The sequence below is a fragment of the Carlito syrichta genome, unplaced genomic scaffold, assembly GCF_000164805.1.
Source record: "Carlito syrichta isolate Samal-C Ts95f unplaced genomic scaffold, Tarsius_syrichta-2.0.1 Scaffold309200, whole genome shotgun sequence".
Classification (NCBI taxonomy): Eukaryota; Metazoa; Chordata; class Mammalia; order Primates; family Tarsiidae; genus Carlito; species Carlito syrichta.
In genome coordinates this window covers 664,729-691,078 of record NW_007253296.1, presented here as the reverse complement: position 1 = coordinate 691,078, position 26,350 = coordinate 664,729, and the positions used below count along the sequence as shown (strand labels likewise).

Below are 26,350 nucleotides of genomic sequence, written 5' to 3'. Positions count from 1 at the left end.
CACTACCTTATATTTTTAAATTATTAGAAGTAATGTATGCAGGCTGGGCTCGGTGACTCAGCCTGTAATCCCAGCACTTTGGGAGACCAAGGTGAGTGGATTACCTGAGCCTGTGGGTTCAAGACCAGCCCAGGCAACTTGGCAAGCCCTCGTCTCTACAAAAAAAAAGGAAAAATCAGCCAGGTGTGGTAGCACGCACCTATAGTTCTGGCTGTTTGGAAGGCTGAAGCGGAAGGATCCCCGGAGCCCAGAGAGTTGGAGAACTGGTTGTTGGTATGGAAAAAACCCAGACATTTGGTGTCAGAAGTGTTGTGACTAAACATAGTTCAGACATACAAAAACATCTATAAAATAGAAAGCAATATTTAGGTTTTCTCTGTGCAGCTTTACAAAAACTATGGATTTCTGAGCCCTATCCCTGCCTTACTAAATTACAGTATTTGGTTATGGAGCCCAAGAATCTTTATTCTTTTTTATTTTTTAATTTTTTTTGAGTTGGAGTCTCACTCTGTCACCCAGGCTGGAGTGCAGTAACACTCTCACGGCCACCACAGCCTCAATCTGCTGTCCTCAGGTCCTCAACCTTCCAAGTAGCTAGAACCATGGGCATGTGCCACCACACCCGGCAAATTTTTTGATTTACTGTGGAGATGAGGTCTTACCATGTTGCTTAGGCAGGTCTCAAACCCCTGAGCTCAGGCAATCCTCTCACCTCCGCCTCTCAAAGTGCTTGGATTACAGGCTTGAGCCTCAGCACTCAGCAAGAATCTTTATTCTCATACTTTCCAGTTGAGTCTGTTATGTATCCCAAGCCAGGAAGTACTTTTTTAAAGAGTTTAGAACACAGTCTGGGTGGTAAGAGTGAGAGACTTCAACTCAAAAAAAAAGAGTTTAGAACAGTGTCTGGCATGCAGCGAAAGCTAAATAAATGTCACATTAAAATTAAAGTTATGCTTGCTAAAGGGAATATAGAAGAAAGAAAATATATCTTAGGGAAATATCTACCTTTAGGTGGAGCAATGAAAAAGAAAAAAGACAGGAAATGATTAGTGTGGTAGATAGAGAACCAAGAAGGACAAGGGAAAGATAATGTCAAGGTGGAGGATGTGGTATACAATGTTGGATAGGAAGGTGACAGATAAAAGACAGAAAAAGCACTGGATTTAATGAATGGGGGGTGGGTCTTGGGGCAAACCGCTTTAGAAAATGGCAGGAGATTAAGTAGTAACGAAATGGTGAGAGAAGGAATTTCAACAGTATGTTACTCTTAAAAAGTTGATGACAAAGAGGAAAACTTACTTGAGGGGATAGCAGTATCAAAAAAGGTTTTAAGTTGATTTTATTTTTTAAGGTAGATTTTAGCAAAAGATAATAGAGAAAGAATTAAAAGTATTGGAGACTTTAACCTTGGGCTATTGATGTCAAGTTAGGACTATCTTGTGCCGGATATACTTTAGAATCATAGTCTCTTTTTATTTTTATTTTTTAATTTTTAAAACTTCTAAGCTTAAGCAATTCTCCTGCCTTAGCTTCCTAACTGGTACTACAGATGCGTGCCATTGCACCCAGCAAGTGTCTTTTTTAACTCTCTTAGGTTTTTGGCATGTGGGTAACACTGTTTGTTGAAATGAAAATGAAGTTGTTTTAATAATCATAGCTTAATACCTGATGTTTTTCTGAATACTCTTTCTCTTTATAGTTCTTATATCAAAGTGCCAATTTAATAATTGTTCATAAGTAAAAGTTCTAACCTCTTCAGTAAAGTCTAACAGTCACAAAATTGGGACTCCTTTAATCAGGAAGTGGTGGAGGAGATCAGTGAAAGTTTCTTTTTTTTGCGAATTGCAGTCTCACTCTGTCGCCCAGGCTGGAGTGCAGTGGTACACTACTGGCCAACTGCAGCCTTGACCTGCTAGGCTCAGGGAGCCCTTCAATCTCAGCTTTCGAAGTAGCTGTAACTACAGGCGTGAGCCACCACATCCAGCTAATTTTTTGGTTTATTGTAGAGACAAGGGCTCACCAAGTTGCCCAGACTGATCTCAAACCCCTGGGCTCAGGGAGTCCTCTGGCCTCAGCCTCCCAAAGTTCTGGGATTACAGGCGTGAACCACCACGCCCAGCATCAGTGAAAGATTCTTAAGGGTGTTCAAAATATAGATTTTGGGTTCCTTCTGACCCACTAAATGCAAATGATTATATCATGTCTCCTCTACATTTTTTCTCCTTATATTTTTTATTTCAGGTCCCACCATCATTGCAATGGCCTTCTAACTATTTTCTCTGACTTTCATATCTCCTTGTTTCGCAACTTTTCAAAAACATGTCATGATTTCACTCTGCTTTCAGAGTAAAGCCCAAGATAATAATGACTCCAATGTTTACTGCCATTTATCATGCTTTTACTGTGAGTCAGGCACTAAGCGCTTTCAGTATTTATCTTATGTAACCAAGCAACAGTCAGTCCTGCTAGTTGGTATTAATTATCTTCATTTTACAGATGAGGATACAGGCTCAGAGTGATTATGTAATTTACCTACCTAATACTCGGGGACGGCATTCAGCCATGGTATTCAAGTTCTTCCGCAGTCTGGTGACAACTGATTTTCTTTCTTTTTTGAGTCAGGGTCTCACTCTGTAGCCCAGGCTGGAGTGCAGGGGTGCACTCAAGGCCACCAAAGCCTCGACCCACTGGGCTCAGGTGATCCTTCCACCTCATCCTTCCAAGTAGCTGGAATTACAGGCGCGTGCCACCACACTCAGCTAATTTTTTGATTTATTGTAGAGACAAGGTTTCGCCAAGTTGATCAGGCTGGTCTCGAACCCCTGGTGTTACAGGCGTGAGCCACCATGCCTAGCAGCCACAACTGATTTTCTCTATCCATGTACCCTGTGTTTTTTCCCTCCTTTCTTTGTTCCTGTCACACTAGACAATTACTCCTTCCCCAACATGGCCTATACTTTCCATTTTTGTGCCTTTTGCTCATACTATTTGTGTTTTAGTCTCTTTTTCTGTGTCTTTCTTTGTTATGTTTTCTTACTGAATGTCATTTCCCCTGACTGTTGAAATTCTACTTATTCTTTGAGGTCATGACTCTTTAAGGACCTTCTCAAATGTTGCCTATGCTGTGAAACTTTTTGTTTCTTCTATTTTGTTTTTTTCTTCTGCTAATTTGACCTTCCATTTTCCACAACAATTTCATTCCTTTTCCATTGTCTTTAAGCCAGCTCCCCTTGTGCCATTCTCTGCCTCTTATAGACACGCCTTTAATTTATAACTTTGCCACATATTTTATTGAGAAAATAGAAACTATCAAGTTAGAAAGTCTTCTTTCTGACACCTTGCCGCAAACTTACTTGTATCTGTACTAACATTCTTATTTTCTTTCTTGTTATAAGCACTTCTCAGGACTGTCTTCTCTGACCATCCTCTTTTCCTTTACACTTCAAATATTCCTTTTTCTGGCTAGATCCTTTCTTTTGGTGATCAGACATGCTCTGATCTCTCCCATCTTTATAAACTCCTTCTTTGATGGCCATATTATTTTCAGACAACTGCCTTCTCTTTCTGCTCCACTTCATGACAGATTTTCAAAAGTACTATCTCTACTTCCTCATCTCCCATTCATTGTTCTAGCTATTTTGCCCAACTGTGGTACCCAAACTGTTCTCATAAAATCACAAATGACTATTGTATTGTTAAATCCAATGGATGAGCCAGGCGTGGTGGCTCATGCCTATAATCCTAGCACTTTGGGAGGCCAAGGTGAGAGGATTGCCTGAGCCAGAGGATTGCCTGAGACCAGCCTGGGCAACTTGGTGAGATCTCAACTCTACAATAAGTAAAAAATTAGCCAGGCTTGGTGGCATATGCCTGTAGTTCCAGCTACTTAGAAGACTGAGGCGGAAGAATTGCTTGAGCCCAGCGTGTTGAGGCTTTGGTGGCCTTGAGCATGCCACTGCACTCCAGCCTGGGTGACAGAGTGAGACTTCAACTCAAAAAAAAAAAAATCTATGGATGTGTTTTCAACTCTCATCCTTCTAAGGTCTTTCAACAATTCTATACAGGTGACTGTTTTGTCCTTGAAACACAGACTTTTCTTTTCTGTTAAAAGTCTTTCTTGACCAGGTTCAGTGGCTCAGCCTGTAATCCCAGCACTTTGGGAGGCCAAAGTCAGTGGATTGCCTGAGCCCACGGGTTCAAGACCAGCCCAGGCAACTTGGTGAGACCTTATCTCTACAATAAATTTTAAAAAATTAACTGGGTGTGGTAGTGTGTGCCTGTAGTTCGGGCTACTTGGAAGGCTGAGGTGGAAGGATTGCCGGAACCTAGCTCGTCGACACTGGAGTGGCTGTGAGCATGCCACTGCTTGCCAGCCTGGGTGACAGAGTGAGACGCCAACTCAAAAAAAAAAAACCCAACAAAAAACCCTTTCTTACTTGTCTTTTCTTCTTCCTCCTTTCTACTCTTTTCAGTCTCCTTTGCAAGCTCTTTCTCCTTCATGTAACCTCTAAATGTTGGATTCTTTCATTGCTTGGTTCTGGGCCTTCTTTTTTTACTTGAGATACATGTTTTTCGATATAATTCATTTCTTTGCTATTGTGTTTGTGTCAATGACTCCCAAGTTTGTAATATTCATCCCAGTCCTATCATCTGAGATCACTTGTTATTTTCATCTATTAATGTGAAATATTCACTTGAATGTTTTATAGGCACTGAACTCTTGATTTCCCCTCGTCTAATCTTCCCTAACTTACAAAGTGGTACCTTCAGCCACTCTGCTCTGGTAAAAATTCTGGGGAATCATACTTCAGTTTTGTTGGTTTTTATCTCCAAAATTTGCTTCAGTACATTCATTTGCTGTCTCCTTAATTTAAGTTTTAGTTCATCAAGTCTTGCTTGGACTACTAGAATGGTTGCTTAACTAGATTCTCTGCCTATATTATACTATTGCTTCCTGATTTCCTGTTGCACTTAGGATAAGATACAAATTTTTTTTGGGGGAGAGGTTGTGTTTTCAGTTGTTCATGCTGGAGTACATGATCATGGCTTATAGCAGCCTTGACCTCCTGGGTTCAGGTGATCCTCCTGCCTTAGCCTCCCAGGTAACTCAGACTATAGGCATGCGCCACCACGCCCAGCTAAATTTTTGAGTTTTTTTTTTTTTTTGGATTTGTAGTCTCACTCTGTTGCCCAGGCTAGAGTACAGTGGCACACTCAGAGCCAGTACAGCCTCTACATGCTAGGTTCAGGCAATCCTTCCATCTCAGCCTTCCAAGTAGCTGGAACCACAGGCACCCACCACCATGCCTGGCTAATTTTTGATTTATTATAGAGATGATGTCTCGCCAAGTTGCTCAGGCTGGTCTTGAATCCGTGGGCTCAGGTAATCCTCTCACCTTGGCTTCCCAAAGTGCTTGTATTATAGGCGTGAGCCACTATGCCTGGCCTAAGTTTTGATTTTTTGTAGAGATGAGGTCTTACAATGTTGTCTAGGCTTGTCTGAAACCCCTGGGCTCAAGCAGTCCTCCCATCTCAGCCTCCCAAAGTGCTGGGATGATAGGCATGAGACACTGCACCATCAGGATACAAAATTCTTAACTTGGCTCATGAGATCCTAAATGATTTGACTTCTGTCAACTTTCATTTGCTAACAGAGCTTCAATCTTACTGGCCTCCTGAGTAGCTGGGATTATAGGCACAAATGACAGTGCCCAGTGCTAGTTATTATTTTAGTGTGAGCTTAAAAATCTGCCTCCAAATTGTGATGATGGTTTACAACGATATGAATATACTAAAAATCATTGAATTGTACCCTTTAGCTGGGTGAAATGTGTAGTATGTGCATTATATCTCCATAAAGTTAACACAAATTTTTTTTTTTTGAGTTGGAGTTTCATTCTGTCATCCAGACTGGAGTACAGTGGCCGGCTGCTCCTGCCTACTGCAGCCTCGACTTGCTGGACTCCGGCAATCCTTCCGTCTCAGCCTTCCAAGTATCCAGAACTACAGGCGCACGCTACCACACCCGGCTAATTTTTTTGATATATTGTAGAGATGAGGTCTCGCCAAGTTGCCCTGGCGGGTCTCGAACCTGTGGGCTCAGGCAATTCACTCACCTCGGCCTCCCAAAGCGCAAGTTTACAGGCTGAGCCACTGAGCCCAGCCAACACAAAATTTTTAATGAGTTTAGCAAGATCACAGGATGTAAAATTTAAATAGAAAGGTTAATTGTGTTTCTATATACTAGCCAGAAATGAATAATAGAAAAAAGAAATTTTAAAAATGTAGTATTCACAACAGCATCAAGAAGAATAAAATAGGAATATATTTAGCAAAAAAAGGGCAAAACTTGTACACTAAATATCATAGAACATTGCTGACAAAAATTAAATAAGATCTAAGCAAATGGAAAAGCAGTCCATGTTCATGGACTGGAAGGCTCAGTGTTGTCAATATGGCAACTCTCCTTAAATTGACCTAAAATTCATAGTCCATATAAAAATCCCAGCAACTTCTTTTTTTCTTTCTAGAATTTGACAAACTGGTCCTAAAATTTACATGGAAACAAAAGACCTAGAATAGTCGAAACAATTTTGAAAAAGGAGAGCAAAATTGGAAGACTTACACTACCTGATTTCAAAATCTGCTATAAAGCCACTGTTTCCAAGACTGTGTGGCATTGCTTCAAGGCTAGGCATGTAGATCAGTGGAACAGAATTTAGAGTCCACAAAGAAACCTTTAACTATATGGTCCATTGATTTTTGACAAAGGTACATCCTTGATCCAAGATTTCTCTGCTTGTGAAAGCCTCAATGTAAAACATACTCTCATAGTGTGTGCTGCAGTATATAACTCAGACTGCGTTGCAGTCAAGCCAGCAAGCTCACTGTCTGCCGGGTAAACTGCTATGTCATCCTTGGTGTTTGGCATGTTACAATGCTGGGATCAGTGTGGGCTTCTAGTTGGATTTTATGCCAGGTATGTGTCTACCTTGGACACTATTTATGGTAGATTAAAATGGGGATGCTTTGAGTTTGGAGAAATGAATGTGACTTTTCATTTCTTGTGTTCTAATATTAGAGAAAGATTGTGAGCAGCATCCATAAAAGAGTAGGAACTCTAGGCTGAATATACTGTGTTAGTGTTTGGTTGTTGATGAAAGATTCCTTTGATGAAAGGAAGCATAAACTCTATTACTGAGTGTGTCTTTTAGTATGTTTTTCTGATATAGTTGAGTGCAAAATGGCCTGCTTTTTCCTGCACTATTTTGAGACATGTTATTCTGAAGAGATGTAACGATAGAAGGGCTCCTCTGTGTCAGCTTGGTTCCTAAAAAGAAAAAGTAAACTTGACTAACTTAACAGGCATCGAAACAGTATGGAAGGGATGATGCAAAGTACAGACCAGAGATCAACCCAGGACTTCCATTTTTTGTTACAGTTGGTTTTCACGTTGGATGGCCTGACTGAGTCTTTTCAACTTGGGTCACCTGAATGACAAGATCGAGGCTTGTTTGTTTTAATTGTTTATCTTCTATCTGATCATTTATCTTCTATCTATGCTTCAGGTCATTTGTGTACTTCTGTTTTAGAAGATTTTTCTGGAAGGTTGATATGTTCTTAACATGGTTGGTATCAGATTATTAACTATTTCTATCCAGCATTTTGGTGGGAAAATTTTTTGTTTGGTGCATAATTCAGGTTAGTTATGACTCTGATGAATTGACTGAGGAAGTGGTCATTCTATAGATTTTAAACTTTTAGAGTCTTTTACCAGTGTTTTTTTTCTCTCAGTACAAAGGAGCAGTATCATGAGGATCTACTTAATTAAAGTTAAAACAAGAAGATGCTACTGTATAACATTCAGCTGTTATTTATTTATTTCGCTGAGGAATCTTTCAGTTTGTATCAAATTTGCATTCATGGTAATATGTGTGTCCTAGTGGTCTTTGCAGGCAGGAGTTTTCTTCCCTTCGTAAACTAGGTTAGCCCTCCAAAATATTTGTCATGATCCCTTTTCCTATTAATGATTTTATCTATATTATTTCTTTATTCCTTTTTTACCAGCTTCATTTTTTAGTCTCAATCTGGTGAATAAAATGTTAGTTTATGTGTCTGTGTGTATATATCACTACTTTGGCATGAAAATTAGAATTATGGCACACACTTTATTCAGAGTCCCTTAATAGTTGCATGTTTCCTTTCTATTTGCTTTCTTTCCCACCTGACCTGCTTTAACCCTCTTGCAATCTGATAATCAGTATTATTTGTTTTGATTTTTATCTCAGAAATTACCTATTTAGACTGTGCTGTCCTCCTCCCTCTGGATTTCATGACCCCATTATTTTCTTGGCTTAGTTGTCATTGTAAACTCTGTCTTCTTTTTGCCCAGGGCCTTCCCTGTCATGTGCTCCTGGCAGCCAGGAGAGGCAGTGAAGCTTTTCTCTGGTGTCAGAAGAAAGTGACTGTTGTTGAAACATGTTTGCTGTAGCTAAGTCAACTGCTAAAATTTATTTTTTGATTATACAAGCTTTTCTGTTTTTCCCTGTCTCCTCTCAGTCTCCTTGGGAAATCTACTAATTTGGTGTGTAAGCAAAGTGTAGGGAGAAAATTTAAAAAAGGAAAAAAGGTGGGGAAATACGGAAATTGGGGACAGACTAGACAAAAAGACTGTAGTTTGAGGTCATCAGGAATACTCTAGTTTGACTGAAACAGGACCAAGAAGTAGGCAGAAAGCATAGTATCTCTTGTCCTCCTGGGTTTTAAGCAGCTGCAGGAGGAAGAGGAATTGCGGTTTGTGTTTACAAGACCAAAATCTGAAGGAAAAAACTTCCATTCCTTTGCCATCTTGATATGGAGGGTTCTCCACAGGAAAATAAGGAGATGAGATATTACATGATTCAAAGGTAAGTTTTAGGATACCGTAATATTTGTGCAATATATCTTTAAAAAACAGTATCTAACAGTGAAGCTTGGAATTTGATTTGGTAATTTTTTTTTTCTATCTATAAAAAAATTAAGGGTGGGTTTTTTTTTTTTTTAAAAGGAAATGAGTAAAAATTGGCATATTTGCTCCTAATTTTAAAAATTTTATTTATTTATATATTTTGAGTCAGGTCTCACTCTGTTGCCTCGGCTGAAGTGCAGTGGCACGCTCATGGCCACTGCAGCCTCTACCTGCTGGGCTCAGGTGATCCTTCTGCCTCGGCCTTCCAAGTAGCTGGAACCACAGACACACACCACCACACCCAGCTATGCTCCTAAATTTTTAAACCTTTATTTTGCATTCAGATTTTGAATGAAAGTTGCCCATGTGTGATATTGTAGATAAATTGGATCTCAGTGTGTGTCAAATTTGGTTGCTATTTGGTTCTTTTTTCTCTTTTTTTCTTTTTTTTTTTTGAGTTGGAGTCTCACTCTGTCTCCCAGGCTGGATTACAGTGGCACAATCATGGCTAGCTACTGCAGCCTTGACCTGCTGGAGTCAATCCTTCTGCCTCAGCCTTCCAAGTAGCTGAGATTACAGGCGCAGGCCACCATGCCAGGCTAATTTTTTTTTTTTTATTATAGAGACAAGGTCTCACTATGTTGCCTCAGCTGGTCTTGAACTCCTGGGCTCAGACAGTCCTCTCACCTTGGCCTCCCAAAGTGCTGGGATTACAGGTGTGAGCCACTATGCCTGGCTTTGGTTACTCTTTCAAGAGTGAAGTCTCTTTAACTACTGTGAAGGAAGGATATTGATTCTTTGTGGTGTGTAGTTTTTTGGTTTTTTTTGTTTGGTTTTCGTTTTGGTTTTTTGTTGTTGAGTCAGCGTCTCATTAGTGAACTCCTGGGCTCAAGTAATCTTCCCACCTCAGCCTCCCAAGTAGTTAGGGCTACAGGCACATGATTGTGCCCAGTTAATTTTTAGATTTTTTGTAGGGATGAGGTCTCGCTATATTGCCTAGGCTGGTCTCGAACTCTTGAGCTCAAGTTATCCTCTTGTCTCAGTCTCTCAAAGTGCTAGGCTTACAAATGTGAGCTACCACACCCAGTTTGTAGTATGTACTTTTACAGAAAAGTCTCTTAGAATGTGTCTCTGAGCCAGGCATGGTGTGTGTTTGCTTTCGTAATTTTTTATTTTGAACAAAATTACCTGGAAATTAAAGTAGACTTAGGCAAAAACAGAAAATAAAAGAAGCACTGAGTTGGCAAAATTTGTCTTTAGAACAATAATCCTAGCTAGGCACCATGGTTTACGCCTGTAATCCCAGCACTTTGAGAGGCGGAGGCAAGAGATTGCCTGAGCCCACCTTCAAGACCAGCCTGGGCAACATGGTGAGACCTCGTCTCTACGATAAATAAAAAAAAATAAATAGCTGGGCGCGGTGGTGCTTGCCTATAGTTCCAGCTACTTGGAAGGCTGAAACGAAAGGATTGCCTGAGACCAGCAAGTTGAAGCTGCAGTAGCCATGAGCCTGCCACCGCACTCCAGCCTAGTCCAGCTTGGGCAACAGAGTGAGACTCTGACACAAAAATAAATAAATAAAAAATGAAGAACAATAATCCCTCCCTTTTTCTTTTCTCTACTTCTTCTACCCTTTTGGGGGAAAAGCAAGCATAACTGAGAGTCAAAGAAGTAAAAAGATATAGCTGACTGTGTTCACATATGCCTGTAGTCCCAGCTATTTGGGAGGCTGAAATGGGAGAATTACTTTAGCCCAGGAGTTCAAGGCCAGCTTGGGCAACATAGTAAGAACCTGTCTCTAAGAAAAAAGAGATTATACATGAATTATACTGAGATTATACATGAATTATATATGTAACATCAAAAAAGTGTTTATATGCATGTATAACATATTAAAAATATTTGTTTTATATATATTTTATATACATATAAAAACTTTTTTTTTTTTTTTTTTTTTGAGTTGGGGTCTCACTCTGTTGCCCAGACTGGAGAGCAGTGGCCACTCCCGGCCACCGCAGCCTCGACCTGCTGGGCTCCGGCGATCCTTCCGCCTCAGCCTTCCAAGTAGCTGGAATTACAGGCATGCGCTACCACCCCCGGCTGATTTTTTGATTTATTATAGAGATGAGGTCTTGCTGCCCAGGCGGGTCTTGAACCCACAAGCTCAGGCAGTCCACTCACCTCAGCCTCCCAAAGGCGCGGGATTACAGGCTGAGCCACTGAACCCGGCTATATATAAAAACATTTATGTGTAAAGTTTTTTATATAAAATGAACCTCATACACATACATATAGGAACAAAATGTGTGTGTGTGTGTGTGTATGTGTGTCTGAATATTTGTGCCTTCATCAAAATTTATATTTTGGAACCTAATCACCAATGTGTCAGTAAGTGGGGCTTTAAGGGAAATGATTAGGTCATCAGGGCAGAGCCCTTATGAATGAGTTTAGTGCCCTTATTAAGTAACCTCCAGGGATCTGCTTTGCCCTGTCTACCATGCTAAGACACTATGAGAAGATGTTGTTTGTGAACCGGGAAGAGAGTCCTTATCAGGCTCTGAATTTGCCAGATCCTTAATTTTGTACTACATAGCCTCCAGAACTGTAGGAAATAAATTTCTGTTATGTATAAGCCTCCCAGTCTATTGTATTTTATTATAGCAGCCTATGTGGATTAAGATGTATATATAGAAAGTTTGCTTTGTTTTGTATGGTTGAATACAGCAATCTGTCCTTTTTTTTTCTTTTCAAGAAGATACCTCTCCTGAGCAGTTTGTCCCTCTGGGCGGTAAACAATTATCTAGGGAATTCTCATCTCTTTCCTCCCACATTGGATCTTTTGTTGTCTACATCCTCTGTTGCCTACATCCCTCTTCCTTTTTCTTGATTCACTCCATCTTTTTGGAAGATAGCATTGTCTAATAGCTTCCTGAGAAAAAGTATGTGAGAGGTGGAGATTTTAAGATCTGTCTTTATACTTTATCTCCTTATTTTCATCATGGTACTTCACTTCTGCCCTTAACTGTGTGCTGGTACACAACCACTTCCCTCACGCTATTCCATTTGCCACCCAATCTAGAGGCTCTGTGGTTCTACTACTTCAAAGGGTAACTTCAGTAAATTTAATTTATCTTTCAGGATGGAGAAAGAGTAGCTTTGGGAAAAAATGGAAGGGGTCTGGACATCTGGAGTGTTCTGTTCCAGCTGCTTCATATATAGACTTCTAGTCAATTCTGCTTTCAGCTTCACCTTGCCCCCTAGTCTTCTGTGGTGGCTCTAATCCTTGAACTTTTCCAGGGTGTGTTACAGGAATCAACTTGCTTCTTACTGGCTTCTCACTTCTTCAACACTTAACAAATCAGAGAATTCTCAAACTTAGTTCAGTTACCACACATTCATCTTTTGGTTCAATACACAATTTTGTTGACAGGCTTATCTGCTGTAGATCTTCACCTGTTCTCTTTATTCTTTTTTTTCTTCTTTTTTTAATGGACATGTTCTTTTGTTTTCTTTATCCTTTGTAACTGTTCTCTTTCTGTCATATTGAAAAGTTTCAGCGTAGAGCAGAGAAAAATGCTTATTACACTTAGTCTACTATGTTTAACTAGAAATCTTCCCTTTCTTTTAGCTTGCTTGTAAAATACCTTACTTTGTTAACTTCTTGCTTTCCTTTAAGAGGACTTTATATGCTTTACCCTATTCAGAAAGAGAGTTTCAAAGGAGCAGGATGGCAGCAAGGGTAAACCTTGAAAGACTGTCAGTAAATAGAGTTTAACTGCCTAATGCTCTTTTGGTAATATATTTAACGATTGCTTCTCATTGTTGTACTTGCAAACAAGTTGAAACTATATTCACAAAACAGGGCCAGACAAATTTGCATGATATTATGCAGTTAGAGACTTAACAAATGTTGTATATCCCCTTCTTTAAAATTATCTATTATCCCTTAGGCCAGTGAGCAGATATTACATTTTCCTTAAGGACAGTTCAACTTTGCTTATTAGATGCATAGGCACATTTTTCATTGAACACATGAAATTTGCCTTAAGTTTTGTGTAACTTTTAAAAATTACTTTCTTAGGGAGAGCAATCAAACTAACATTCCATTGTTTTCACTTATTTATTTATTTATTTATTTTTTAAGTTGGAGTCTCACTCTGTTGCCCAGACTGGAGTGCAGTGGCCACTCCTGGCCTCCGCAGCCTTGACCTGTTGGGCTCCGGCGATCCTTCCGCCTCAGCCTTCCAAAAAGTAGCTGGAACTACAGGCACGGGCTATCGCACCCGGCTGATTTTTTTAATTTATTGTAGAGATGAGGTCTCGCCAAGTTGCCCAGGTGGGTCTTGAACCCACGGACTCAGGCAATCCATTCACTTCAGTTTCCCAAAGCGCGGGATTACAGGCTGAGCCACCGAGCCCGGCTTGTTTTCACATTTCTACAGTTTAAATTTTTAAAAATTTCTCCAGGAAGCCATTGACTTTTGCTCCTGCTCCTTCCTCCCTGTTCAATTGTGTATGAACTTTATCATAAGTTTAAGATTATGTTTATTTAGTCTATGTCCTCAGTGAGATTAGTATAGTTGCATCAGTTATTTATTTAATAACATTATGAGCCATTCTTCAAGTTCTTGAGGGAATTGAAATTTGTAATTTTTTTTTCTTTTCTTTTCTTTTTCTTTCTTTTTTTTTTTTGAGTTAGAGTCTTACTCTGTCACCCAGGCTGGAGTGCAGTGGCTTGCTCACAGCTTCAGCAACTTTAACCTTCTGGGCTCAGGTGATCCTTCCACCTTAACCTTCCAAGTAGCTGGAACTACAGGTGCATACCACCATGCCTAGCTAATGTTTTGATTTGTTATAAAGATGAGGTCTCACCAAGTTGTCTAGGCTGGTCTCAAACCCCTGGGCTCAGGCAATCCTCTCACTCTGCTTCCCAAAGTATTGGGATTATTGGTGTGAGCCACCGCACCCGACCTCTAGAACGCTTTTCATCTTGCAGAACTGAAACTGAAACCATTAAACAATAACTTCCCATTCCCTTCCCACTACCCAACCTGGTGGCTTATGTCTGTAATCCCAGTATTTGAGAAAACTGAGGCATGAGGATTGCCTGAACCCAGGAGTTCAAGACCAGCCTAGGCAAGATAGTGAGACCTCATCTCTACAAAAAAAAAAAAAATTAGCTGAGTGTGGTGGCATGCACCTGTAATCTCAGCTACTTGGGAGGCTCAGGTGGTAGGATTGCCCGAGCCTAAGAAGTTGAGGCTGCAGTGAACAGTTATCATGCTCTACTGCACTCCAGCCTGGGTGACAGAAACCCCCAACTCACAAAAAAAAAGTCTGAAGCTGAAAGGATCAGTTTCTGCAAAGGCTCACTCGTAGAATGACAGTGTAGTTGCATTTTGAAGAATGAATTGGAATAGTACTGGTAGACAAGGAAGGAAAGGACGTTCCTGACAGAAAACAAGAAGTGCAAAGACCCAGAGGCTGACAGTAGCATAGTATGTTTCAGAAACTATAAGCAGAGAATAAAGTACAGTGCAAAAGCACTTAGTCATTTTTCGTACAGGAAGAGCAGAAAAGTCCTAATCCAGCTTTTATAGGATTTGCATTGCTAATTCAGTTTCTTATCCCCTTCATCATCTTTCTGCCTCACTACTTCATTTCCTGTAGGCATAAGCTTGCCTCATACAGGGGAAATGAATGAATGTGCTATTCAAGAAGTTATTTTGGGACTCTGTTAAAATTTACTCTCCTGTAAATCCTAGATAGTTATACTTACGAGAGACTGCTATGTAGGAAAGTAGGGGAGGCAAAAATGGTATAATACACCGATGGATTCCTGTAGAAAAAGCCAGATTGTGATAGATCAGAATTGCCTTTGTTCCTGTATCCTATTACAATGCTGCAAGAGAATACATGATACTAGTTAGGTATCTAAATGTATATAGGTCTAAGCCAGGTGTGGTGGTGCGTACCTGTAGTTCCAGCTACTTGGAAGGCTGAAGTGGAAGAATTGCCTAAGCCCAGCAGGTCAAAGCCGCAGTGGCTGTGAGTGTGCCACTGCACTCCAGTCTGGGCAGCAGAGTGAGACTCCAAGTCAGTAAACAAACAAACAAATAAATGGATAAATAAATGAATGAATGTATATAAGTATATTGGAAAAATTGAAGTTCTCAAGATTAGTCCTAGTGTTAGTGTTCTTTGATTGACATTTGTGTTTCCAAATTTTTAAATATCTTGGCATTTGAAGTGGAGTCGCCAAAGGGTTGAAGATAATGATGACAGATGAAGAAATGTTTGATTGTGCCATACTTATAGTTACTGACTTTGAAGGTATGGATACTTCCCCAGCCTTATCTCTTTGTTGCCTTTCCATATCATTAGAAATAGTTTTAAAAGCCAGCTTTATTGAGGAATAACTTATGAATAGTCAAATACATCTATTTTCTGTGGGCAGCTCAGTGAATTTTCTAAAAAGTCAGGTGTGTTTTTTGTTTGTTTGTTTGTTTGTTTTTTGAGTTGGAGTCTCACTCCATCGCCCAGACTGGAGTGCATTGGCTGCTCCCGGCCACCGCAGCCTCAACCTGCTGGGCTCCGGCGATCCTGCTGCCTCAGCCTTCTGAGTAGACGGAATTACAGGCATGTGCTACCACACCTGGCTGATTTTTTGATTTATTGTAGAGATGAGGTCTTGCCAAGTTGCCCAGGCAGGTCTTGAACCCGCGGGCTCAGGCAATCCACTCACCTCAGCCTTCCAAAGGTGCGGGATTACAGGCTGAGCCACCGAGCCCAGCTAAAAGTCAGGTTTCTTGAGGTATAATTCACCCACAGGAAAGTTTACTTTTTAAAATTATACAGTTTGGTGGTTTTGGCATGTGTCTACCTATGTACTATCACTGCAATCAAGATAAAGATATGGAACATTTCCATCAGCACCTCTACCCTTTTGTCCTCAGTTCCCCCAACCCCAGCACACTGATCAGCTTTCTGCACTATAGATTAGTTGTTCTTGTTTTAGAATGTTATATAAATGGAGTCATACAGTATATACTTTTGTGTGTGTCTGGTTTATTTCTCTGAGCATCATTTTTAGAGTCATCTATGTTAGTATCCAGTCTGATACACTGGTAATGGTTCATGGACTTGGGACCTAAAATAAATAAGTTCATGGCAAATAAAGCTATAGACATGAATGTTAATTTTCACTTACTAAAAAATGTGTGTCTTGGCACTGTTTTTAGACCACTGGTCTTTGTCATCATTAGAGATAGTGCATGGTGTAGTTGGAAGAACATTAAAATGAGACCCATAAAACCAGGTTTCTGGTCTACTTACAAACTTCCTTTGTGAGCTTGGATAGTCATTCTCTCTGTGGGTCTCATTTTCTTTAAGGTCTATCTAAATTTGAAGTTTCAATCAAGATGCAGGATAATAAAATACCTGGATAGAAAACAATAAAAAAGATGAAGAAAATTTTAGTTTATTGACCAGCTTGAAATGCGTCTCTAAGAAGGATACAGAGTATTTTATATTGAGTGCCACCAGGGCAGTCTATAGCCTTTTTGTGTCTATCCTTAAGTCTAGTATGTAGAGCAGAAGAAAGAAGATTGATCTTATTTATGTGTATATAAATAAAACTGCACAGAAAGATGGTGTGCTGGATATTGCAAAAGACAATCTTCTAAGATTTGGTGCTTCCTTTGAGGAAGACTTACATTCTAAACAGGAAAGGAAAGAAACATTTACACATTTAAAGTTGGAGACTAGAGTAGGAAATAGTACTTTAAAACTGGCAATAAGAAATCAGAAGCCTGCAACTCTGAATGTTTTTATTTTGGTGGTATTTCATTTTATTTATTGTTTCATTTAGCACAGAGTGGTTTTTTTGCATTGGAAGAAGTTTGGTTAAAGTTTGTGAGGAGAAAGGAAGTTTGAAAATTTTTTTTTAAGTTTTCCCTAATTACTAAATTCTCCTATGCTGCCCCCATTTAAATCTGTGAATATCTTATATGTGTGTATGTATGTTTATATACATGTACATGTTTATATATACACGTTGCTAAATATATATACCTATATAAATTCCTAAATACATGTACATGACTGGATAGTCATTTTAGCCAGCTGTAAGTCAGCTGTCTCTTGCATTGTTTTAATGTTAACTAATGACCCAATATGTTATTCTCATTTGATTTTGTAGTTTTGTCTTCATGAGCAGTTAAAATTATGGTAAGTACAATACTGGAATATTCCATGAAGTATAGCATTGATTGATGGATTGGAAAAAGCGACTTTCCCCCTGACATTGGAACACAGGATTCCTTGTTGGTTTGTTTTGTAAACTTTTAGTGGAGTTTGGGAATAACTGTGAATATGGCTATGAATATGGCTGTATGAAGGATCCCATCACTGAAAGTAAGATAGATTTCTATTTTTCTTTTCTTTTTTTTTTTTTTAAAGTTGGAGTCTCACTCAGTCGCCCAGACTGGCGTGCAGTGGCCGCTCCTGGCCACCACAGCCTCGCCTGCTGGGCTCCGGTGATCCTTCCGAGTAGCCGGAATTACAGGCATGCGCTACCACGCCCGGCTGATTTTTAGATTTATTGTAGAGATGAGGTCTCGCTGCCCCAGGTGGGTCTCGAACCGGTGGGCTCAGGCAATCCACTCACCTCAGCCTCCCAAAGGCGCGGGATTACAGGCTGAGCCACTGAGCCCGGCAATTTCTATTTTTCTCCCCTCCTTAATTATAAGTGACCATCAAAGCATTCCTCTAGTATCTCTAGACTGTTGGTTAAATCTCATGATCAATCTTGTCTCCCACCTTATTATTGATTCTAGATTTATATTTTTATGTCTTCTTTATGCTTTCACTCTCTGCTGTGTATAACTAAAAGTTAACCTCTGAGGAGGGAGGGAGAGAGGAGGGGAGAGAGAGAGAGAGTGTGTGAGAGTGTGTGTATGTGTGTGTGTGTGTAACTTCAGGTGTATAGAATTATATGATCATAATCCTTGGTTCATGATACACGTATCATTGGTCCATGTATGGCCCAGTATTCTTTATTTGGTTAGTTATTTAACTTTATTTTATTTTATTTTTTTTGAGCTGGGGTCTCACTCTTTCGCCCAGGCTGGACTGCAGTGGCATACTCACAGCCACCCAGCATCAACCTGCTGGGCTCCGGCTATCCTTCCGTCTCAGACTTCCAAGTAGCCAGAACTACAGGCCCCGTGCTGCCACGCCCAGTTAATTTTTTATTTATTGTAGAGACATCAAGTTGTCTGGGCTGGTCTTGAACCCATGGGCTCAGGCAATCCACTCGCCTTGGCCACCCAAAGTGCTGGGATTACAGGCTGAGCCACTGAACCTGGCCATTTAACTTTTTTTTTTTTTGAGTTGGAGTCTTACTCGGCTGCCCAGTCTGGAGTGCAGTGGCCGCTCCCGGCCACCGCAGCCTCGACCTGCTGGGCTCCGGCGATCCTTCTGCCTCAGCCTTCCGCGTAGCCGGAATTACAGGCATGCGCCACCACACCCGGCTGATTTTTTTATTTATTGTAGAGATGAGGTCTCGCTGCCCAGGCGGGTCTCGAACCCACGGGCTCAGGCAATCCACTCACCTCAGCCTCCCAAAGGCGCGGGGTTACAGGCTGAGCCACCAAGCCCGGCCATTTAACTATTTTTAAAAGCAATATAAAAAGAACTTGAAAACCTAAAACAGAGGTAAGTCCTTGGCATTAACCTAGGTCTCTGTTCCTCAACCCTTTATCCTGTACTCCCAATCCAGATAAATAACCATTTTTCTAAATTACATGTTCATCACATTCTCCTGTTTCCCTTTTTATATAGTTTTATTGTATTTATGTATATCTTTTAAAAGTATGTATATTTGAGTTTTAAATTTTTTAGTTTGTATATAAGCTGTTATAGATGATTTTTCTGGACTTTTTGTATGTTAATCTTATATCTAGATACTTGTGATATTATAAAATATATATTTGGTCTTTGTCTAGTTTCCTGGCATATCTCTTAAATCGGAAATGCCTTTCTGTATGCTAATGAGATGACTGGTGAATGGAGGGACTCCTAGATAGCCTCAGGATGGGGGCTGGTTGTCAGGGGAACCAACTACATAATTACAGGACTGGAGCTTAGAATCTCCCCAACCCTCCACCTCCAGGAAGAGGAAGGATTTGAAAGTTGAGCTGATTAACTTATTGATGTGATCAGTGTGCCTAAATGATGAAACTTTCGTTAAAAAAATCCATGAACAATGGGGTAAGCAAGCATCCAGATTATCAAACATGTGCTTGGAGGGTACTGTGCCTATAAGAGGGTAGGGAAACTCTGTATCCCTTCCCATATTCCTTGACCTATGTGTCTCTTCCGTCTGGCTTCACATCGATATCCTTTGTAATATCCTTTGTAATAAATGGGTAAATGTAAGCAAAATGTTTCTCTGAGTTCTGTGAGCTGCTCTAGTAAATTAATCAAACCTCAGGAGGGGGTCATGGGAGCTCTGATTTATTGTTGATTAGTCAGACTTGCAATTGGCATCTGAAGTGGGGACAATCTTGTGGGACTGAGCCCTTAACCCATGGCATCTAACACTACCTTCAGGTAGATATTGTCAGAATCAATTGAATATTGGACACCCAGCTAGTACTTACTGCCAAATTGCTTGGTGTGTGAGGGGAAAACAACCTGTATATATAGTAATAAAAGTGTTTTCTGTTGTGAGACCATAGTAGCAGAAAAACTTGTTTTTCTTTAATACTTGACTAAAATCTCCTTTTTTAATTTTTTTCCTACTGACCATTTAAAAATTTTTTTTAATTTTAAAGATGTGGGGTACAAGTTAGGGTTAGGTATTCAAATAGTCATTGTACAGGTAAAGTTTGGGCTTCAGTTAGGTCTCCCCTTTACCTGGTTTGAGATGAGGCACCCTTACTGATGAAGTGTGCCCCCTCCTTACCCTGGCAGTTTCTCACTATTGCCTTCTTTTATTTTTAATAATTTGTCTGCAGAATCTTTTGTGATTTCTGTGTAAATGATCACATCATCAGTTAATAATGACAGTTTAACTTCCTCCTTTGCAATCTTAATGGTGCTAATTTTTTAAGATTTTATTTTACTTGTTATGATCTCTTACACAGAGTTTCACATTTATAAATTTTCTAAAATTAACCATCCTTGAATATCGGGGGCAAACTCAATCTGGTCATGGAGTAATGTTTTGATTTGTGTGTGTTTATGTGCAGTGGCACAATTATAACTCATTGCAGCCTTGAACTCCTGGGCTTAAGTGATCCTCCCACCTCAGCCTCCTTAGTAGCTGGGACTACAGTGCATGCTACCATGCCTGGCTAATATATATATATTTTTTCAGTTGGAGTCTCACTCCGTCACCCAGACTGGAGTGGAGTGGCATGCTCAAGGCCACCCCAGTGTCGACCTGCTGGGCTCCGGTGATCCTTCTGCCTTAGTCTTCCAAGTAGCTGGAACTACGGGCGTGCGCTACCACGCCCAGCTAATTTTTGATTTATTGTAGAGACGAAGTCTTGCCAAGTTGCCAGGGCTGGTCTGGAACCCACAAGCTCAGGCAATCCACTTGCTTCAGCCTCCCAAAGTCTGGGATTACTGACTGAGCACTGAGCCCAGCAGTTTTTATTTTTTTTAGAGACAGTATCTCACTATGTTGCTTAGGCTTGTCTGGAACTACTGGGCTTCAGCGATCCTCTGGTCTCAGTCTCCCAAAGTGCTGGAATTACAGATGTGAGCCACTGTGCCCAGCCTTGACTAATATTTGCTCATCTTTGTACCAGTACCTTACTCTTGTAGGCTATTTTATTTAGGAAGTGTGTATCTACAGTCATAAGTAAAATGGACCTGGAATGTTTCCTTTATGTAGCATCTTTGTCTGGTTTTGTCTTCAATATTACTCTGTCTGGGAGTTTTTATTTATTTTTCTATTGTCTGGAAGTTATTGCCTGGTAGATGATTGCCCTTGAAAGTTTGGTAGAACTTTTTTTTTGGTTTTTTGTTTTTTGAGTTGGAGTCTCTTTCTGTTGCAGTGGCACACTCACTGCCACCCCAGCATCAACCTTTTGGGCTCTGGCAATCCTTCTGCCTCAGCCTTCCTAGTAGCCAGAACTACAGGTGTGTGCTACCATGCCTGGCTAATTTGTTTTATTTTGTTTTATTGTAGAGATGTGTTCTTATCAAGTTGCCCTGGCTGGTCTGGAACCCGCGGGCTCAGGCTGTCCACTCACCTCAGTCTCCCAAAGTACTGGGATTACAGGCTGAGCCACCGAGCCCGGCCTGAATTCGTTTTTTAAACCATCTGGAACTGGTATTTTTGTGTGTGTGTGAAAATATTTTATATGTATATATGTATGTATGTATGTACGTTGGAGTCTCACTCTGTCCCCAGGCTGGAATTGCGTGGCATGCTCACAGCTACTGCACAACCTCGACTTGGTGGACTCAGGCAATCTTTCCACCTCAGGCTTCCAAGTAAGCTGGAACTATAAACATGTGCCACCGTGCCTGGCTGATTCTTTGGTTTGTTGTAGAGATGAGGTCTTGCCAAGTTGTCCAGGCTGGTCTCAAACCTATGGGCCCAGGCAATCCTCTTTCCTCTTCCTTCCCAGAGTGCTGGGATTCCATGCGTGAACCATTGAGCCTGGATGAGAAGATTTTAATCATACTTTTTTATTTTGCAAAGATAACTTGCTGCAACATCAAGGTTAAATTATAGGAGAAAGAAGAAAAGATAGGGATAGAAAAGAAAACAGCTGTCTTTCATACAGTGTATAATGGAGCTTGTATCCATTATCTTAGTTAATCCTCAAAACACCCTTTCAGAGGATCTGTCAGTCAAAATCCTGTCACAGGAGGAAAAGTTGCACTTGGTATTATAAAGAGGACATTCATTAGTGAGAACTGCATACTTGAGTGCAGAAGAATAAAAAAGGGGGATGCAGAGGTAACCCAAAGTTAATAACTAGAGGAAGCAGCTATTACCCCTAAGGCTGAGAGAACAAAAGGGAAGCGGTAGTGTTACTAGAATCTAGGAGCTTGGTGGAGGGACCCTGGGGAGTAGTGCCTGGAGTAAGTTTTGAGTAGCTGGGGGCCTGACCTGACAGATGATTGATAGGCCCAAGCAGCATGATCCAAAGGATAAGTGAGCATGGCAAGACTGGTACGCTGATTGCCAGCCTGTTTCTGCTGATGGCTCTAAAACTTTTCCTGGGAATGTTGAAAGAAGCTAGAGGCTGAAATTAACTCTCTGTTACTGCTAGAACAATGCTGATGAGAGCAGGAAAACAGAAAGAAAATTCTTTTCTTAATTTTCTGAAGCTTTCCTACTGGCAGAACTGGACAGGAGCTAGCAATGGAGTCTTGGAAATGAGGTTTGCAGAGTCTTAGCCCCATTGTTACAGAACGGAGCATAAAAGGATAGACTCAGAGCTGAACGACAATAGACAAATAACTGGAACAGTGAATATTATGCATATTTTATAAGGAGAACACTAAAACTAAGCAAGGTTAAATTATTTGCCAAAGATCTTTTAAGTAGACAGATCTGGAATTTAAACCCAAGTGTGTGCTGTTTCCACTATTTTTTTTATCGAATCTAAGGCACCATTGATTGTCAGAAGCACTATTATTTTATGTACCACTAAGAAAAAAAAATGCAACATTGCCAATTAAATAAGACATCAATTGTAAGATACATAGTAATTTTAGAGATTTTTGAAAGTAAAGGGGCATCTTAAAATTGATGAACTATGTATACTATGCTGCTTTGTAAATAGTTTGGTTTTGGAGTGTTGATTTAGAAACATCTATGGGATCCCCAAGTAAAGCATTCTTTTTTTTTTTTTTTTTTTTTTTGAGTTGGAGTCTCACTCTGTCGCCCAGATTAGAGTGCAGTGGCTGCTCCCAGCCACCACAGCCTCGACCTGCTGGGCTCCGGAGATCCTTCCGCCTCAGCCTTCCAAGTAGCCGGAACTACAGGCACGCGCTACCACGCCCGACTGATTTTTAGATTTATTGTAGAGATGAGGTCTCGCTGCCCAGGCGGGTCCCGAACCCGCGGGCTCAGGCAATCCACTCACCTCAGCCTCCCAAAGGCGCGGGATTACAGGCTGAGCCACCGAGCCCGGCTTCAGCTAATTTTTTTGATGGATTGTCGAGGTGAGGTCTTGCCCAAGTTGCCCAGGCTGGTCTCGAACCCTTGGGCTCAGACAATCCTCTTACCTTGGCCTCCCAAAGTGCTGGGATTATAGGTGTGAGCCACCGTGCTCGGCCAACTTTTTTTTTTCTTTCTTTTTTTGATTTAAAGTCTCACTCTGTCGCCTAGGGTGGAGTGCAGTGGCACACTCACGGCCACTGCAGCCTTGACCTGCTGGGTTCAGGTGATCCTTCTGCCTCAACCTTCCAAGTAGCTGTAACTACAGGCACGTGCCACCATGTCCAGTTAATTTTTTGATTTTTGTTGTAGAGATGAGTTCTTGCCAAGTTGCCCAGGCTTGTCTCAAACCCTTAGGCTCAGGCAGTCCTCTCACTTCAACCTAAGCGCTGAGTATTTTTTTTTTCCTTAAATTTCCACAAGCAAGGATCATTTTTCTTGTCTTCTATTTGGAAAGCATACAATCTGCCAGCATGCAGTCTTCATAAGGGTGCATTTGAAAATATTGTTATAGGCATGCTAATGAAGAGCAGGTCTCTAGAGGATATGCATGGTGTGAAGAAATCCTTTCTGTAGACGTTCATGATTTCTCTACTTTTATAGGTCCAGCATGTCTGGCTTGCACCTAGTAAAGCAAGGTCGAGACCGAAAGAAAATAGACTCTCAGCGAGATTTCACTGTGGCTTCTCCAGCAGAATTTGTTACTCGCTTTGGGGGAAATAAAGTGATTGAGAAGGTAAGCTGTAACTTGCTAAATTATTTTGTCAAAAGTACATGAAATTTAGTGCCTAGATTTGTTATCTAGATTTGTTCACAATCAATAGATTTTCATAAACTTTACCTCTTTGAATTAATTATCCTTTTAGCCTCTCTAGCATCCTGTTAATAATTCCAGTATTTTCTGTAATATGTACTTACTATTGATAATTTATTCATAGCTAATTAAAGAGATGAAATAGTGCTCATGAAGTTCTTTTTAAAAGACCTTGTGGTTTTACAGGGTGGGTCTGCACTGGAAGACAGTATGAAGAATTTGTTAGCTTGTGGGGTGCTGTTGGAGAGATAAGTATGTCACAACATTGGATTCAGAGCTGAGAGACTAGAGAGTTTCAGAAGAGAAGGATTAACATTTTTGATACATTGTAACTTACTGACTTCCACCAGGTATTTGAGATGTTCAGAGGGAGCATATCACATGAAACACTTAAAGAGAGTCCACATATTTTGAAATGTAATTCTGTCACTTTTATCTAAACTATGTCAGAGCTGAGTTGGTTGAAATAGTTTGCAGTGATTAAAACATTAAATAATGGGAACCTGTATTTCCACTCCTAAAAGTATTGTTTCAGCAGTATTATTTTATTAGTCTTCCAGTAAAGATATATTATGTCTACTAGTCTGTGTTATCTATCCTCAGAGGCATGACTACAAGATAGGTAAGGAAATGAAAGATTTGTTTATATATATAAAGTCTCAGGATTATTGAATTCTTCTACAACAGTAACTATTCTTTCTGAGGCCGTCTCTACAGTTCTAAGGGTATTGGGGTTCAGGATTTTGGAGAAAAGTGATTAATGCCAGGGTTGTAAAATATGTTTAGGGCTCTGTGCCTTGTTTTATTGCAACAGAGTATAGTACATGACACTGCTTTGTTTAGTTTCCGCCCATTCCTGATTTGATAATACATCATCACTCTAAAGTTCTGTTCCCTAGTAATAGCTACAATAGCATGGTAGAATAATTTACCAACTCAAAGAATTTGAGTAATTGTAACTTTTTTCCTTTAAAAAATGAATTTCGAATTTATCATAATACTACACGAAAGGGGTTGGCAGTAGCAGGTCACTGCTAGGTTAGGTGGGGGAGACATAATACTAACAAGGGTACCTGATCTCAAACTAGGCAAAGTGAGGACCAATGAGAGGCCCAGACTTCACCTGTACAATGACTACTTATGTACCTAACCCTGAATTGTACCCCACATCTTTAAAATAAAAAAAATTTTTAAAATAAAGTTTGAGAGGAGTATGTTTCAACTGGCATCACTAAAGTATTTGCTTAGCTTGTGTTTAAAAATATCACTTGATCATGGGGGAAACTGGTTCCTAATAGCCTGGACCAGAAAGAATTCTTGGTTGAAAATCTGACTTTTTCAGAGAAAAATCTACAAAAATGATCTCATCTCCTTTCTTCCATCATGCTTTTCTTTCTGCCTTTTCCTCCAATTGTACCCCCCCAACCCCTCACAGGTTCTTATTGCTAACAATGGCATTGCAGCAGTGAAATGCATGCGATCTATCCGTAGGTGGTCTTATGAAATGTTTCGAAATGAGCGTGCAATCCGATTCGTTGTCATGGTCACACCTGAAGACCTTAAAGCCAATGCGGGTGAGTTATTAGCCTTATGAAAGCATCACTCCCAAGCATAAAACATTGAATAGCATAGCCTTTAAATAGGCGAATGTTGCCGGGTACGGTGGCTCATGCCTATTATCCCAGGACTTTGGGAGGCCGAGGTGAGAGGATTGCCTGAGCCCATGGGTTGAAGACCAGCCTGGGCAACTTGGCGAGACCTTATCTCTACAGTAAATCAAACAATTAGCTGAGTGTAGTGGTGTGTGCCTGTAGTTCCAGCTACTTTGAGGTGGAAGGATCACCTGAGCCCAGTAGGTCAAGGCTGCAGTGGCTGTGAGCGTGCCACTGCATTCCAACCTGGGAGATAGAGTGAGACCCCAACTTTAAATAAATAAATAGGAAAATGTTAACTGAGGGATTTCCAAATGAAATCCTTTTAAAAGAATTTCTATTTTTAAAAGTATTAATAACAAGCATATTAAAGTGATTATACTATAGTTAACCTCAATACAGACTCCTGGGTTCTGAGATTAAGTGTTGATTTGGGCTTTCATGTATATTCCTTTTTTTTAGTGTTATTTGCTGTGCCCCATACTTTGACATGTGTAAGTGGAACAGCTTGGAAAGAAATGCTTCCTTAGGAGTTTTACGGAATTACGGAAAACCTTAGGGCTAAATTCTTTCTTTTCTCCTCCTTCTAAAAGAGAGAGAACTCTTAGGATCCAAGTGGGTTTACTATGCAAGATGTTTTGCATATTCCCTTTACTGATGATGCTCTGAGTTATAGATTTAAAAAAAACTATTGATATAGCTGAAAGGTATGGCTAGTCTTGCTTCTCCATACTTTTTATCAGTAA

General features: G+C 40.3%; 1 protein-coding gene across 1 annotated transcript in view; it reads left to right on the top strand.

Annotated features, from left to right (window-relative positions):
* Positions 1–26,350, top strand: part of ACACA (acetyl-CoA carboxylase alpha) — a 266,326-nt gene that overhangs the window by 38,694 nt on the left and 201,282 nt on the right. The window contains exons 4-5 of the mRNA XM_021717048.1: positions 23,742–23,874; positions 25,388–25,526. Coding sequence (XP_021572723.1) covers positions 23,742–23,874; positions 25,388–25,526 — 272 coding nt within the window. The remainder of the gene's footprint in view (positions 1–23,741; positions 23,875–25,387; positions 25,527–26,350) is intronic.